The following is an 18338-nucleotide window of genomic DNA, read 5'->3' on the forward strand; positions in this document are numbered from 1 at the left end:
TCTCTCTCACTCACCCTTATTCCTACTCTGTCTTCCATATCACTCCACAGCACTTTACTTAACGCAATGTAAACAAAGCGGAACCAGGAGAAACCACAACAAACCAAACCAAACTGAACTAAACTTAATTACATCCGGCATCATAAACAGAGAAAACACTTCCCCCACAAAATCTCCCCCTCACATAAGCCGCTACCTACCCACTCGATCCCCCCTCCACACACGCATACACATAAACATATTCATTGACACAAAGTTAGTTTGTTCTCTCTGTCTTTCGGTTCGTCTGTTTCTCTCAAAACACACACACACACACACACACACACACACACACACACACACACACACACACACACACACACACACACACACACACACACACACACACACACACACACACACACACACACACACACACAAAGCAGATGCGTCCCCAGCTTACTCACATGCAGATTAAGGATAATTGGATGCATGGAGGGGGAAATCATGCATAATAATTTAATACGCCATAATAACACTCTTGACGTTAGAGAGAGAGAGAGAGAGAGAGAGAGAGAGAGAGAGAGAGAGAGAGAGGGGGACAGCGGTGATTGAGGAACGTCACACACACACACACACACACACACACACACACACACACACACACACACACACACACACACACACACACACACACACACACACACACACACACACACACACACAATATTCTCTCTCTCTCTCTCTCTCTCTCTCTCTGCGTGAACTTACCCTCAAGACATAATTGGCTAAACGCTGCTTACCGGGAGGTGCCGTGACCCTGATATCAGTGCTGAGAGAGAGAGAGAGAGAGAGAGAGAGAGAGAGAGAGAGAGAGAGAGAGAGAGAGAATCATTATTTTTCTTTTTAATTTGGCACTGTTTGTAGACTTGTTAATTCACCTCTTCTTCACAACGCCTTCACCTGGGTTACGGGGCCACTGAACTAGGTAACAAGTCAGTGGCTAGAAAAACATTTGTAGTTCTTGCCCAGATTTGTGTTCTAGTGTCGTTTATTTCTCGTATCTCGTTGGCAGGAAAAGATAGTGTTTTGACTGCTGATCTTTTACAACACTAATTCTAAGCAGCATGTTCTGGTGTTGGTCAGTTTTAGCAACTCAGCAGTGAGAATGGAGATGGTAGTTGTAGGCCAGGTTGATGTGAAAAGAATATAAGTGACAAAGTCCAAAGGGAGAACCGCCAAAATTCATTGAACCCCTTCGTCCGCTGAGGTGTCTTATATCTTTATACTTTATACCTCCGGACTGTGTTATTAAGAGGGGCTTTCCATATTGAAGGAGTCTCTGAGGGCTATTGTGTATGTAACACCTTCAGTTAAAAGAATGTATCCTAAGCAGAAGAAAATCGTCTGAAGATATCAAGAACATTTGCCAAATTACGTCATCGAATTAAAGGTATTAATACATTTCAGCACGATGACATAGTACTTTTTATTCATTTTTTTCTTTTGTTTTCCTCTGTCCAGAAGACATTTTCAATTTAACCAACTCCTCGCTTTTAAAAGCCTTAGATAAACTGAATAAAATAATCTTGTACCGACAAGATTATGAGAGATATTACATCCTTGGCCTTATTATCGTTGTAGTGGACCCAGGCTCTTACGAAATGCGTACGATGTGGACTGCAGGCTTCAGTTGCCGATCTCCTGTAGTCCACCATCCTCTTTTGGGGGATAGGGAGGTAGTTCAGGATGTTTGTAGAAACGGTTTACTTGCCTGTTCGTATCGGTGCCACCACTGGAAAGCATCCCCCTCCAGCGCACGTCCCTTGTCTAAAGGGATTAAAGGAACAGCAGGGTACCAGAAGGATTCAATCCCTCCTTTGATGGCAGTACACCTTCGCCGACAGCCTCTAATTCACGGAGCTCTAAACCACCCGGCCACCATGTGAGACAGAGGAGAGGGAGAGAGAAGAAAGGAGCAAGGAGAGACAAATTAAGAGATAGACAGACAGTGTGTTTGTGGCAAGGATGAGGTTACCTTAGAGGAACTGAGATTTAAAAAGTGGAAAAGAGAGAGAGAGAGAGAGAGAGAGAGAGAGAGAGAGAGAGAGAGAGAGAGCTAAGGGACTCATTACTGCGGGCTGTGTGTGCTCTCTCTGTTGTCAGGTTTTTTGCTGCCTAATGGGGAATCTGAGACTTGAGGGGGAGGAAAGGGGGAGGAAAGGAGGTATGGAGGAAGAGGGAGAGACTGGAGGGAGTTTTGAAGAGAGGGTGCGATTGAGAGAGGTGAAAGATAGTAGGAAAGGGAGATTAGGGAAAGAGACTGAGGCAATGCGAATGGTGTGGGAGGGTAGTAGTTATGGAGGTAAAGGGTGAGACTAAAGGGAGATTTTTCTGAGAGGAAGATTTGGAAGACAGGAAGAGATACAGTATATGACAGTGTGAGAAAAAGATGAGTAGGAGGAAGAAAGGGGTTGTGGAGGAGAAGGTAGGGCTGGTAGGGAGGGAAAGAAATATGGAGGAAAACAGAGAGATTGGGGGAGTTTTCCTAGAGGGAAAAGTGTGAGAGGAATGGAGGAATAGTGTAGGGTAGAGAAAAAGACCATCAATAGAGAGGGAGAAAAAGTAGGAGGAAACTGATCTAGGGATGGGAGGGATGAGAGATGGTGTGAGAGGAAGGCAGGAGGAAGGTGTTATGGCGGGGGATGGGAAATAGACTGAATGGGGTTTTGAAGGGGGGTAGAGAGGGAGGAGTGGATGGAGACACGTGATCGATTGACGCATTCCTGACCCCCCCCCCTTCCTACCTCCGACACGTAATAGATTGACACTGTCTTGACTTTTCCCATCACACAGTAGAGTTAAACTTTCATGAATCCCTCACACACAATCGATTGGCACTTTCACACACACACACACTAGACTGACACTTTCTTAACCTTTCCCAACACACAATAGATTTCCATTTCTTGACCCTTCGCGACACAATGTACAGTGACACTTCCTTGACCCCCTCGGCACAGTCGATTGGCTTTTGACACCCCAATACACGATCGGCTGACGCTTCCTTTTTACTTCCACAGCACAATCGACTGGCATTTTCTTTTCCTATCGAGACACAACCAAATGACACACGACTGAAAGACACTGGCTCCCATACAGTCACCACATCACTGAATAATTGCCGAGTCCCTTTGAATTGTAAACTCCACAACTGACCTGCCAGCGAAGTGTCACGTTTGTAGGTGGAGAAAAGATATACACAGACAGAGTGACATACTCAATCGATTACTTATGCCCCCTTCCTCTTCCCTCCCCCATGCCTCCCATTCTCATCTCCTCCAACTCCCTTACTTCTTCCCACATTCTTTCTACACCTCACCCCCATTCCTGCTCCTTCGAACATTCCTTCTTCGACTCTCCGACTCCACCTGTCCTCCTCCACCTTTCAGTTACTTCTCCCCATCACTTCCTCACTTCCTGCTTCTCCATTCCTCACCTCACATCTCCTACCTTTCCTGTTTTACATCTCCCACAGTTCCTCCCCCACCTCTTTCTCACTCCTGTCCAACATCTTGCCCGCCATCTTGATATAGCACTCTGGGATCTAGCAAAACAAATTATTTAAAAAAGCTAGTAGGATAAAGAAGCTTATCTAACGTCATCACAACGCGAGATTTTCCTTAAGAAGAAAGAGTGAAAAATTTAAGGAGGACTTTAACCGAAGAGAATAATCCCTTCATGCCGATGTTGTGTTTTTCATTCTTCCTATCTTCCAGCAATTCTCTACAACTTAGAGCGTGACTTATCGTACTGAAGGAGTTAATAAAGGCTGTAAATATTTAACCCATTCAAATCGAAATATTAAAGATGTCATTGGAATGAGGAGATGAAAGGGAATAGTTTCTGATCCTTTCCTCTCGAGAGTTCTTTCCTAAGATGAGTAAAACCTTCTGGCAGTAACAAGAAGGAGCGAGGTCATCTTACTAAGCGAGGGTAAGAACACTGACGGTAGAGAAAAAAACGAGAAAGCACTTGGAGGGGAAGCGGGAAAAATGAAGCGAGGGGCGAGAAAGAATCAGATGCACACAAACGAATTTAGGGAAGCCAAAGTGCTTGGTAAAGGGAGAAAAGAGAGGAGTGGAGAAAGCAAACAAAGGAACAGGAAAAAGGAATGACGAACTGAGAGAAATATGACTCCCTTTCTAAGATATCGTACATTTCGACATACAGTATACGTGCTTCATCCAGGCGATGTAAAAAAAACAAAAAAAAAACTTTCCTGTACTAAAAAGTTTAATGAAGGTATTTAACCCTTCAAGCTCGAAAAATCTCCAAAATCTTCTGAGGACAGCGGGAATGGAAAGAGACATCCTCGGGGTGAAAGGGTTGACAGAAAGTGGGGCAGCAGATGGAAAATTTGGGGTAAACGAAGATACCGGGAAACGGGAGAGAAAAGGAGCAAAAAAAAAAAAAAAAGTACAAACCTCGAAAGACAAGCCTTGAAGGAATGGAGATAAGGAGAGAGAGAGAGAGAGAGAGAGAGAGCTGAGAAATGACTAATGAGGGGAAGCGTGACTGAGGGGAGGCGGTAGTCAATGGAACTCAGTGGCAGGGAGGGAGGGGAAAGGAGAGAGAGAGAGAGAAGGGGGGAGGGAGGGGAGGAGAAAAGAGATAGAGGGGGGTGGGAGGGGATGAGGAAAGAGAGAGAGGAGGGGAGGGAAAGGAGGAGGAAAGAGAGAGGAGGGTAGGGGAGAGAGGAGGAATGTGAGAGAGGGTAATGGGCTTTTAGGAGGAAGAATGAGAGGGGTAAGATGGGAGACAAGAAGAAAGAAAGAGAAAGATGAGGAGGTAGGAGGAAAAAAAAAAAAAGAGGGGGTCGTTGGGAGAAGGTAGAGATAATAAAGAGTGGGAAGAGAAGGAGAGAGACAGGGGGAAATAAAGAGTGGAGGGAGGAGGCAGAGAGAGAGAGAGAGAGAGAGAGAGAGAGAGAGAGACAGACAGAGACAGACAGACAGACAGACAGACAGACAGACAGAGAGAGGGGGGGGAGGATAAAGAAAAATGGAGATATCGACGGGAAGGGAGTGAGTCGGGGAGAAAGGTAGGGGGAAGTAAAGCGAATAGTGGGGAAGAAGGGGTTAGAGGAGGAAAGGAGAGAAAGGGAGGAGAGGAGCGAAGGAAAAAAGGCGAGAGTAAGAAAGAGAGGAGAATGATTGAGGGAGGAGGGTAGAGAGGGAAAGGGGGGAGAGAAGGGGGGGAGCAGAGAGATGAGAGTGTGGGAGGGAGTGGTTTTCTTCCTGGAATAGTTCATAGGCTCATCTCATTCTGGTCATATGCCTATCTAGCATCATCTAACGTCAACGAGCCTCTCCCCACTCATCCACTAATATACCGGGATTAGGGTTTTTCCTCCTTCTGAAGCTGAATCAAAAGTTCTTGAAATTAGATACACCTTTTTAGGTATAATCAGTACCAAGCAGGTGTAAATGTTGAAGGTTATGGCTTTAATGATAATGGTCATATCCCGACCGGCCAAAGTTTTACCACAGCTAATGCGAACATTCTGCATCCAGCAGTTGCTGCACATACACTATTCGTGATTTAGCTGTCAACGGAGATTACATCTGCTTTGCAGTTAGGATCATCTCTTATTACATTACTCCCACCACACTATTGCTAACCTAGATATTGCAAGGAGTAACGTAATTACATTGAGTTCACACCATTGTATTTATTGAATGACAAAAAAAGGGTTGTTACAAGAAAACGTAGTAATTTTTTTACTTTCCATCAGTATTCTAGCAGAACTTTCATCAGGCATGGGTGATATTTGGAACTATTCATACTGAAAGCACTTTCACAAAGAATAATCTTTGGCCGCCAGTGGATATTGTCACCTTCAAGGACAGTAACGTATTACTATTAGAAAATCAGAGAAGGAGAGAGAGAGAGAGAGAGAGAGAGAGAGAGAGAGAAGGCGTAGGAGGAAGGAAAAAGTATGAGGGTGGGGGGGAGAGGGAAAGAGAGAGGCGAAGGACGAGAGGGAAGGAGAGACAGGGAGGGAGAGGGAGGGAAGGAGTCTTTTATTATAGCCTGAGGGGTGAGGTAATGGCTTTTGGGTGACGATGGGGGAGACGTATAGGGGATAAGGAGAAGTGGATGAGAGAAAGAGAATTGGAAGAAGAGGGGGAGAAGGAGAAAACAGGAGAGGAAGAAAGAAGGAAAGAGGAAAAAGGCAGGAGACGTAGGAAGGAGAATGGGAAAAAATGGGAGGAGAAGAGGGAAAAGGAGGAGAAAAGAAAGAGGAAAAGAAAAATGGAATAACGCTGAAGAAGAGCAGGGGGTGGTGTTAAAAAAATGGTGAGAGAGAGAGAGAGAGAGAGAGAGAGAGAGAGAGAGAGAGAGAGAGAGAGAGAGAGAGAATCACAACAAAGGGGGAGGAAAAATACAGTGGAGACAATCAAAAGAGGAGGGGACAAAAGAAGATGGGAGGAGCAAGCAGTGTGGAGGTAATGAGGTGTTGTAGAGAGAGAGAGAGAGAGAGAGAGAGAGATTACTGGAAGGGAGGCAGGAAGGTCACAATAGAGGGATTATAAAGGAGGGAAGAGTACAGTCAATGTTGGAGGGAGAGAGAGGAGAGAGTTTTGCAGGGAGAGAGAGGGGAGAGTTTTGGAGGGAGGGAGGCACAAACGAGTACAAAGGAAAGCAAACAACAACAGACCTGTTGGTCCTTTCGTGGCTGATTGATATAGGGAAGGTTGTAACTAACAAAGTTATTGTACCAATTACTGTAAGGACAACGATAGAAAAGCAGGAAGGCTTCCCCTCACCCACCAGACCCTGCAGCTGAAGTCGGCAGGAAACACTGAGAAGGATCGCCATGCAACATAGAAAAACTGTCATGGAAATTTCAAAGGAAAGAGGGAAAGAAAATTTTATTCTAGACTATCTACCTGAAAAGGAAGTCAACAGTATTTTTCACTGTTGTTCTCCGGGTCATATCATCCGAGCTCTGGAAAGATATTTATGTATACAGAAGTGTTTCATTCAGGAGTAAGCATATTAAACTGGGGGTTAGAAGACAGATACTTATCCAAGCGAACTTTAAAGGTTAGTACTGTATCAGTTTACTAGACTGGAGGGCAATTTGTTCCATATATTTACAAATCAATTAATGAAGAAATGCTTAGCTTCATGCGACTGGAATCGTTTGTCAATTATTCTATGCTCATTGCCTCTAGTATAATTTGAGTGATTGTGAAGTATTAATCGAGAGTCATGTTGTCGTGTCCTTTGAATTTTAAACACTTGTATTAAATCTTGTAATCTGCGTTTAGGTAGGGTAAAAAGATTCAAGGCTTCTAAAACCTCCTCGTATGGTTTGTTTCTCAATCTAGGTATCATTTTGGTCACCCTTCGTTGAACTCTTTTATATCTTTTTTGTAATAGGGCGACCAGAACTGGACGCAATACTCTAAGTGTGGGCGAACTAGAGAATTATGTAAGGTGGGGAGATATTATCTGATTAATATTCGAACGCACCGCCAATGAATCCGATTAATATGTTGGCTTTCCTAACAGCCTCCGTACACTGTTTGCTTGGTATAGGATCATTTGTTCTTATAATTCCTAAGCCTTTTTTCATGACTGACAGTATATAAGTAGCTGAATATTGTTCATGGTGAAACTGGCTTTTCCATTTCGGTTTCCAGTGATTAGCACTTTGCATTTACTAATATTAAAATCCATCTGTTAGGTTTGGACCCAATTAAACAGTCGATCAAGGTCCCTCTGTATTGCCTGCCTGTGGAAAGATGTGTCTCCCGTGTTACCAATTATAGCATCATCAACAAATTTGGTTATTTTTCAGATGAAACCTTCATTTATATCAATTATGTATATTAAAAACACAATAGATAAGAGGGAGTTTTCAAGGAGAGGAAAAGGCAAAAGGGAGTTTTAGAGGGATGGAGAGACTTGAAGAACTTCTGGAGGTAAGGAGGGACTGGAGAGAATTTGGAGGGAAGGTGAGACAGGAGAGAATATAGAAAGAAGGTGAAGCAGGAGAGAATTTGGAGGGAAAATGAGACAGGAGAGAGACTAGAGGGAGGGAGAGGCCGAAGAGAGTTCGGAGGGAAGGAGAGGCAAGAGAAAGCTTTGTAGCGTGATTTCAAGATATGAGAGAGCTTTGTAGGGAGGGAGGGAGAGACAAAAGGTAGTTTTAAAGGGGGGGAGAGGCAGGAGAGTGATTTGAAGGGTGAGAGAGACAGGAGGGAGTTCTGGAGGGAATAAAGGAGGGATTTGTGAGGGGAGGGAGAGGACAGAGAGTTTTGGATGAGGAGAAAGAGACAGGAGGGAAATGGGAGAAGGACAGAGTTTTGGAGAAAGAGAGAGAGAGAGAGAGAGAGAGAGAGAGAGAGAGAGAGAGAGAGAGAGAGTTTGGGTGAAGGAGAGACGATGGAGATGAAAGATTGTTAGAAGAAAGTAAGAGACAGCAGAGGTATTCAGAGGAAAGGACGGGACAGGAGACAGTGTTGGAAGAAGGGGAGAGACAAGGAATGATGGATCAGAAGGGACTTTGAGAGAGAGAGAGAGAGAGAGAGAGAGAGAGAGAGAGAGTAGGAAGTTTTGGAGAGAAAAAGACAGGGGAAGAGGAAACAGCAGTAGCTTGTTGCTGGGAGAGAGGGACAATAGGGATTAATGGGGGGAGTGAGAGACGAGAGAAAAATTAAAGTTAGAGAAACAAGAGAGTATGCTGGGTGAAAGGCAGATAGAGGAGAAAATTTTGGAGAAGAGAGAGACGGGAGAGAATACTGGTTGAAACCGAGGGACAGGAGAGAAATTTGGAGGAAAGGGAGAGAACGTTGGAGGAAAAGGAGAGGCAGAATGGAAATTTGGAGGAAAGGGTGAGACAGGAGAGGAATTTGGAGGAAAGGGAGAGACGGAAATGAATGCTGGAGGAAAGGAGAGACAGGCCAGAGATTTGGAGGAAATGGAGAGACGGGAGAGAAAGTTGCAGGAAAAGGAGAGACAAGAGAGAATCTTGGATGGAAAGAAATGACGCAAGAGATATTTGGAGGAAAGTGGGAGATAGGAAAGAATTTTTGGATGGAAGGGAAAGACAGAAGAAAAGTTGAAGGAAATGGAGAGACAAGAGACAGTGCTGAATGAAACCGAGAGACAGAACAAAATTAAAGGAAAGGGGGAGAGGAAAAAATTTTGGAGAGAAAGGAGGAGGAATTAGCAATAGTTTGTTGGAGGGAGGGAGAAACACCGCCCAAGGGAAGTGAGAAGAGGGAGAGAAATTGAGTTACCGGCCAGGGTGCACTTGTAAACACATTTGAGAGAGAGAGAGAGAGAGAGAGAGAGAGAGAGAGAGAGAGAGAATCGTACAGGTTAAGCCTTCAGTACTTGTCCATATTGTTTGCCCAGATATTTGGTCTTATTTATATCTGTAGAATGAGTCAAAGGTAAAGGACATAGAAGGAGGAAACGAAGAAGGAGCAAAGAATAATAAAAAAGAATTATGAAAAAAAAAGATTTCCCAAAAGAGAATGAGGCAGAAAACAGAAATAATATAAAAAAAACGAAAGGAAAAACAAAAAGAAGTAGATGTAAGCCAGAAAACATGTCGAAGTATAAGAAACTGACAACTAAAAATGTGAAAAAAAAGGACTAAGTAGACGAGACGTGGAATGGAGAGTATTAACAAGTAAGAATGAGTAAAAATAATATAAATTGGTATAAAGAAAATGCCAGAATGTGAAAGCGAATGTTGCTGAATGAATGAGCAAAAGTTTTAAGGAAACGAACGGAAAATGATGATGATTAGAGAAACAGAACCTCATTAGGGATAATTAACAGTAAATATTATAAACAAAGCTGAAGGATAATAAGTAAAGGGGATAGAATATTTTTGTACTGCTGTCATTCTAAATAAAACCGTGTGGCAATACCTGGGATGGAATACTAGAGTTACCCCGGCATGCTAGGGTAAGTGGTGGCGGTATTAACACTCTCTGGCACCTTTATTTAATCTAATAATAATAATAATAATAATAATAAAGTCAAGCGTTACCTGGAACATAATATTTTTTCTGGACCATGAAGGGATCAAGATTAAACACGAGAGAGAGAGAGAGAGAGAGAGAGAGAGAGAGAGAGAGAGAGAGAGAGAGAGAGAGAGAGAGAGAGAGAGAGAAAAGAAAGGAAGGAAGGAAGGAGGGAGCGAGCGAGTAGGAAAATAATCAAGAAAAGAATAGCGAGAGAGAGAGAAAATGTAATAACAGATGCTCGCCTGTGGAGGAAACGGGAGAGGAAGCAGAAAAAAATATAATTAGAAGGGAACAAAGGAGAAGGAAGAAAAACAGTAAAAAACGGCAAAAAGAAGGGATGAAGATAAATAAGGGTGGGAAGCAAGACTGTAAGAAGAGGAAGATTGTGGGCATCATCATTATCATCATCATCATCATCATCATCATCATCGTCATCATCGTCAGCATCATTATCTTCCTCCTCATCATTATCACCGTCATCGTCTTCGTCTTCAGCATCTTGATGATGTGAATTGTAGTCATCTTTTTCATCTTCATTATGTCTTTCGTATTCGTCTTCAACTTTATTTCATCATCACATTCATCTTCACTTTACTTTCATCGTCGTCATCATCATAATAATCTTCCTTCCCCTCATCCTCATCATCGCCCTTGTCATTGTCCTCAGCATTTCGCTAATCTTCATGGCATGTTCGTCATCGTCTTTATCACAGTCGTTTTATTCGTCTTCAACTTCATTTCATCGTATTCATTTTCATTTTACTTTCATCGTCGTCATCTTCATCGTCGTCATCATCATCGTCATCATCATCATCGTCATCATCATCATCACTATTACAATATTTCCTGTTAATAATAGAGTGGATATAATGCACAAAGAGAGAGACACAAACACAGAATAATTAACAGAGGAGGGGGAAAATGATTGATAAAGACACGAGAAAAATAAAAATAGGAAAGAGGGAAGGAAGGAAAGAAAGAGACAAAAAAGAAAGAAAAAGGATGGAAGATACGAGTAAGAGGTGAAGATATTAAAAGGAGGAGGGAAAAGAGGAATAATGAGAGGGAGAAAGATAATGATAAGAGAAGAGAAAGGGAAGAAGCTTAGGTTAAATTAGATGAGAGGGAAGAGAAGAGATAAAGGGATAGAAGATAACTAGTGGAGAGAGCGGAGGTAAGAAAGGGAGAGAAGTAGATACGATTTAAAAGAAGGGAGAAATGGAGAGAGGGAGGAAGGGAAAGACGGCACTGAAGAAAGAGGGGAAGGGTCAGAATTACAAACAGGAAATGAAGAAGGGAGTCGTAGGAGATCGAGGAAGAGAAGAGAAGATACAATTTTAGAGAGAGAGAGAGAGAGAGAGAGAGAGAGAGAGAGAGAGAGACAGACAGACAGACAGACAGAGAGGGGGGGGGGAAGAGAAATGTGAAGAGAGGGGATGAGTAAAACTAACAATTAACGTTACAAATGACAAACTGACGGATGTGTGGAGCACTTGAGCTGGAGGTCTCTTGCTCCTTCATTTTTTTCCTCTACCTATATTTTGCTCCACGCCTCATTCTATTTTTATTTTATTTCATCTTTCGAATCATCATTACATTTAATTCTGTTATTCTTCTGTATTCGTTCCTTCCTTCCATGTATCAGTATTTTCATTTTTTCTTTTTTTCTTCTTTTTTCATGTCTTTTTGTTCGTATTTCTTTTTCTTTGTGTTCTCTCATGCTCCTTCTTTATATTTTTCACCTTTCATTCTTTCCCCTTTCATCCATCTTTCCTTTATTTTCGTCTTGTTTTTCCTTTTTCTTCGGCATTCCTGTTTTTCTCTAGTTCTTTATTTTTTCATATTTCCTTCTTTTCGTGTCTATCGTTGTATCTCTTGTCCACTCTGCCTCTTCTCTCCTCTTCATCAGTGTTAAACATAAAAACAGTCCGGTGATGAATGCATTAATCACCCTCCTTCCTTCCTTCCTTCCTTCCTTCCTTCTTTCCTTCCTTCCTTCCTTCCTTCCTTCTTTCCTTCCTTCCTTCCTTCCTTCCTTCCTTCCTTCCACTTCATCCTCCCTTTACTCCTTTCCTCTTTTTCTTCTTTAATTTTTTTTTTCTACCCTTCTTCGCATCTTCGAGCTGTTCTATTTTCTACTTTTTCCATCTTTCTTTCTGTTCCCATCCTTCCTTTCTCCCTTCTTATTTTCTACATTTTTCCATCCTTCATGTTTGTTTTCACTGATTATGTCCTTATCCGCTCATTTCCTTCTTATGCACTTTTTGGTCCTTCCTTTTCTCTCATTTTCTGTATACCTAACTGTATCTTAACTTTTCCTTCCCTTTGGTGTGCGTTCGTTTTTGGCGTTTTTTGTTTTTGTCTCTAATATTCCGCTCTTCCTTTCCTCCATTCTTAATCAACATTTCAGGTAAAGATATACTTTATGGATGTGTTTATCGCCTGACGTAGGTGTTCCCTCCCCTCTCTTTTTTTTCCCCTCCTCCTTTATTTCATTAGTTTATCCATTTACCTTACCCTTCTCTCCCTTTTAATTTACTCCTCCTTCCATTTTCTCTTCATCCCTTTTGTTCCTCTTTACCCTTCTCTTCTCCCTTTATACTCTCTTATGTTTCTTGTTTTTTTTCTTTCGTGTTTGTGTGTGTTTCCCTGTTTCTTCTCTCTGCCATTTGTAACTCCTAATTTCATTCTTCTTAATTTATTTCATTTATCGTTCCTTTTCTTTCATCCATTCTAATTTTTCTTTTATTTTCGTGTTGTCCTTCCGTCTCTTTATCTTATTTTTTCCCTTATTTCCTTCCTTTATCCTTTTTTTAAATTTTCACTCCTCTTCATTCTCTTTCATCATTTTTCATACTTTTTTTTTTTGTCTTCCTGTAGTTTTCTTTCTCAACCCTGCCTCTTTTTTTTCTGGTTCATTTCCTTCCTCACCCATTATCCTTCCTTCCCTGTTTATTTATTATGTTTATATCACTCCTTATGTTTGTAAATTTCTCTTCATTTCTTTCTCCTCCATTCCGCCTTTCTTTGTTTTTTCCACCTATCTTTCTATCTACCGTCTGTCTGTGTGTTTGTGTCTTGCTTTCATTACCGCTCCGTCTTTCCTTACCTCGCAATCAACGTCACCTATAAAGAGCCACCTGATGGATGTATTGGTCGCCTGAGCAAGAGTATTCTTCGTGGGCCTTTCTTCCTTCCTTCCTTGGTTCCTTCCTTGGTTCCTTCCTTCTTTTCTTTTTCCTTCTTCCCTCCCTCCCTCCCTTTTTTCCTTCCACCCATCCTGCCTTCCTACCTGCTTCCTACTTGTTAGTTTTTTTTTTTTTTCTATCCGTCTCTTTCTTCAGTTCCCTTTTTCCCCTAATTATCTTCCTTCATTCCTTCATTCTCTCCGACAAGGAGAGTATATTTCCACCCCTGTTTGTCTGATTGTTTGTTTGTTTGTCTGTTAGCAGGATTACTCAAAAGATAAAAGAGAGATCTTGACCAAATTTTGTGGGTAGATAGCCCATGTCCCAGGGAACAATCGATTAACTTTTGGGACCGATCCGGATTTTGGATCCGCAAAACGCTTTTTGCGAAATCCTAATCAGTGATGTGAAAACCTAACCCATTATGAAGAGTGGTTTGGAAATTGCGTTGCCTTTGTCGGAGAGATGCTTTCCGCTTAGTGTCCCTCTGCTTCATTCATTCAATCATTTGAGGGTCACATCGTCATTCTTCCTTCCCCTTTCATTATTCTCCTTCCATTCTCCTCCTTCCATCTCCCCTTTTTCCCTTCCCTCTCTCCACCCTCTCCTTCCTCTCTTTTACCCTCCTTCTCTATCCCTCCCCTTCTTGCCCAACCCCTCCATGACACAAACTTAGTCTTTGTCGCCTCCTCCCCTCTGTTTTCTCTTTTTCCTCTCTCCTTTCCTTCTTTCTTCTTCCTTCTCATTCTTTCTTCCCTTTCCTTTCTTCCTTCCTTCTCCCTCCTTCTCCATCCTCGCCTTCCCCCTCCGCCTCCTTCGTTTCTTTCCTTCTCATCTTCCCTGTCTCTTTTCTCTCTTTTGAACCCTTCCATATCTACTCTGTCTTCTCTTCCCTTCCCTCTTCCATCTCATTCTCTTCCTCTCGAGTCCCCTCCCACCTCCCAGCTCCTTTTTCCCTTCCTTACCCATTTTTCTCAACCCTCCTCTCACCTTTTTCTCCCTTTTTCCTCCTCCTTCTCCATTCCCTCACGTTTTTCCTGCCAGTTTCGACAGGAGGGTTTGGTGAGTGGGGTAGGGCTTTCTTCTTTGCTGCCCTTGTCTTCTCCTTGTAACTGAGTCATATTTTTGTACAGTAGTTGCTCAGTATGGATATTGCCGTTATCCTCATTGTGATGCTCTTATGATCTTCCCTTCCATCTTCTCCCCTCTTATCTCATATTCCTTTTCCCTCTTCTCATATTTACACCCTCCCTTCTTCTGTCACACTTTTCTCTCCCATCTTTGCCGTGCGTCTTACTCCACCTTTCCATCTCTCGTTTCACACTCTTTCATATTTCTCCTTCCCTTCTTCTCCCCCCCCCCCATCCCTGTCCTTTACCATCCCTTCTGTCTCCCCTATCCCCCATGTGCTTCACCCCCTTTCCACCCCCCTCCCTCCCTCCCTTCCCAAACTTGGCTGGCCTTGGTCGCCGCCTCCCCGCCGGTAAATGGATAATTACAATAATGACAATATCCATTTAAGGTAAGTAGGATAATGGCAGGGTACGGCGCTCCCTCTGCCCCCTCCCCTTTCCCTCCCCCCCCTCTCTCTCTCTCTCTCTCTCTTTCTCTCTGCGTGCTTGCGTGTAATGGAATGATATAGTTGAAGGAATGAACGAGTCCATTGTCGTTCTCTCTGATCTTTGCCATTAGTTAATGTGACACTGACTAACACTCACAAAAGTGTCTGACATCTGAAGTAGTTTAGCACCGTCTTCTTTCGGATATTTTCGGCTGATTGACTACCACATACCGACCCGGCGTCTTGCTTTCTTGACTGCGATTGCGCGGCTTTGCTTAATACTATTTTTCTTTTTATTTTTGACTTTTTTTTTTTTGATAGCTTTTATTTTTTGTGCGATGGTAACCAAACTTTTGCCAGGAACCCTCAGTAGGCTTACCTTGTGTGTATTATGCTAAGCAGTTTTTCTTTTATAAACATCGTCGGAAATCAGTTTTAATCCTTTTACGGAATTTGTGTGTGTTTACTGTGGAAACTGCATCTCCCACGCCATACCGTCATATTAATAGTTAACTTTGTTCCGGTGGAAATGGATGTTTGAATTCGAAACTCAGCCTTCTCAAGTCTCGACCAGTGTGTGAGCAGTGTTAGGTGAATTGTAAAGGTGGGGGGAGATTGGGGGGACTCCTCCCCCTGTTACGTTTCCGGCGGAAATGGACAACAGTTCAGAAATGCCTTAGATCTACAATTGATTTTCCTAGGGAGTTTGGTGTAAAGTTAAATATTTGTCAGGTATTGTAAGTGTGCATCGTATTTTCTTCAAGGGAATGGATTTTCTCTTATTGTGTCTTTACTTTTTCTTCGGATCAGTATTTGTAGGTTCATGTGATTATATAAAATGTATTATAAGGTTATATTTTCATTCTATTTTACTTATTCAGTCTTACAATCTTAGAAAATGTTGGAATTCTACCATTCATAGACAAACGTTCTGTAGCTCTAGAATATAAGATAGCAAAAATTCTGACCACAGCCACGTCATTTTTTATCTGCAGTGAAATAATAGTCATCACACATATCATCGTAATGATGCTGGAATACTAGCACTCCGAGACAAATGGGTATTATTACAATTGAAACCATACACCAGTTACCCAAGGTTTTTATATTTTCAGGAGCTGTCTTATAATATCCTGGTTTGTTTACATCGGACATGACGTCATTCTATGTGGAGGGCTGCCATATTCCCGCTTGCCTCCCAGAAAAAAAAAATGTTTATAGTAGGATTTGCTTAGGTTACTTAAATCAAAACAAAGCCTTTTCTGATGGCTTTTGTTCTTGTTGGTTGATATATTTTGTCATCCATCCGCTGTCAAAATTGTGTATAAAGTGTGATAAAGGCCGTTTTCCAAAATCATATAATTTGAAAAGGAAATTCCTATGAAATTCTAACAGATTGCACCAAATGACACACACACATACACACACACACACACACACACACACACACACACACACACACACACACACACACACACACACACACACACACACACACACACACACACACACACACACACACACACACACACACACACACAGGCTTATGCTCAAATCGCTGTGTGGTCAAACTTGTAAATTACTGGCAAATTTTCTTTAACAGTGATAATGAGTGCGTTGACTACAGCCACATTATTATTATTATTATTTTATTGCATCATACTGTAATTCAACTTCTGACTCCCACAGTATCCCCACAGCCGTCACTAAAATTCCTTCCCTCCTTCGCCACAGCCGTGCGATTCTGGGCAACCGAGACGTGGTAGGAAGCACCCCGCTGTGGGATGTATGGGCCCACGACTTCTGGGGGTCCCCTCTGGCACGCAAGGGCTCTCACGGCTCTTGGCGCCCCCTCACCACACTGTCATTCAGGTACGATTATATACACCCATTTTTATTTGCTTTTGTGTTTTATTTTAAGCATATATTTTTTTTACCACCCTTTATGTGTAGGTGTCTTGCTTTAATTCTTGTTTAGGTTACACTACCTCACAGGTCATGGCGTCCCCACAGTAAACATTCATATATTATTATATAGACTTTAATAGTAACTTTTGTATTATGTAACTTTTTTACTTTATTATTATTATTATGATTATTGTTGTTGGTAATATTATTATTATTATTATTTATTATTTCCTGCAAACTTACTGTACTTACTTACTGGCCTCTTCTTTTGTTGTCTTTTTTTTTTTTTGCTTGGTGTCTCCATTTTTGTTCTTACTTCCTACATTCTCCCTTAAAGTAGGCTTTTCTGAACAACTGACGCAATTTTTTTTTAGCTTTTTCTTAGCTACCCTCTCCTTCAGACAGGTATATCATGCATTATTTTATTCTTGCATACTGGTCTCTTCTCTAGGTGGTCAGCATTAAATTTATTCAGTAATATGTTTTTTGCATTCTACCCCTGCATTCTGTACACGTTTTTTGATGGTCGTCGTCAACCCCTTCACTAAGATGCCTTTATTATATTGTGTAAAGAAAAAAATTAAAGAGTCTGGCGTCAGGGAAATACATCAATTTCGTCCAAACTTGACAAAGATCCCTAACTCCTATCAGCCCAGTTAATGGCCAGGTTTAGTCAGACTGGAGGGTCTAATTAACTAGTAACCAAGGAAGCTCTTTCTTATCTCACTGAATATCGCGCAGCCACGATGTACGGTAATAGTCAGGTTGTCGGCGTGTTACAGTTCCGTCAAGAAAAAAAGCACCTGTGGTTCATGTTTCATTAACAGCATTGTAAATGAAACGGGTCTTCCCCCAAACTTTCTTTTTTTTCAGTTACAGATTAGTTATACTCATGGCACTTAATGTTATAAACATAAAAGGTTAAGATAAGCCATTGTAATACATTATGCATTCACTGCCTGCCAAACTAGAAAGCATTCAGAGAGGCATACCTCCGCCAGCGCCGGTAATATTTTTTATTTACTGCTGTTAATTCTTCTTTTCTCCCAGACGAGTTATTTTATGGTTTTACATAGTCAGTTAATTCTACGGTCATATTGTGCCCTCCTGCACAGTTTCAGGGAGCACGTACCTCCGCCAACGCCAATAAAATATATTATTTGTTCCTGCATCTGGATCTGGATCTACCTCAAAATCTGATTTAGTTTTTCTTTGACCCACTGCCCACCCATCCATTATCTTTCATTGAAATCAGTTATCAAATGATAAAATATCTTTTACACAGCCATACAAACAATCACGGGTGGATACGTAATATCCCTCTAACTTCGTTTGCGGAGGAAATAATTTCGTTTCAGATGTCACATTGAAGCATTCATTGACATATTCTTAGCCCCTTTCTCTATTTTTTTTTTTTTTTTACCCTTTTAATCTCCAAGCAGATTTATTCAGTGTTGGAGGGACATCTTTTTGCTGGAGGGAATATATACAGCCATAATTAACTCTTCAGTACGAGAGTTTTCCTAAGCTGAGTTGAAGGAAGCAAGAATAAGATAAGCATTTGATCGACCGGAAAAGGATTAATTTGCCTGGCAGGAACTGTCAGTAAGATCCTGTGTACCAGAAGACAATTATTTCTTTGAA

At 41.8% G+C, this 18338-nt stretch overlaps 1 protein-coding gene across 1 annotated transcript in view; it reads left to right on the forward strand.

Annotated features, from left to right (window-relative positions):
• Positions 1-18338, forward strand: part of LOC145406483 (protein O-mannosyl-transferase Tmtc1-like) — an 894634-nt gene that overhangs the window by 649423 nt on the left and 226873 nt on the right. The window contains exon 3 of the mRNA XM_080277638.1: positions 16521-16658. Coding sequence (XP_080133764.1) covers positions 16521-16658 — 138 coding nt within the window. The remainder of the gene's footprint in view (positions 1-16520; positions 16659-18338) is intronic.

This window comes from Coenobita brevimanus, chromosome 70, assembly GCF_032717465.1.
Source record: "Coenobita brevimanus isolate Jiangsu-jjx chromosome 70, ASM3271746v2, whole genome shotgun sequence".
Classification (NCBI taxonomy): Eukaryota; Metazoa; Arthropoda; class Malacostraca; order Decapoda; family Coenobitidae; genus Coenobita; species Coenobita brevimanus.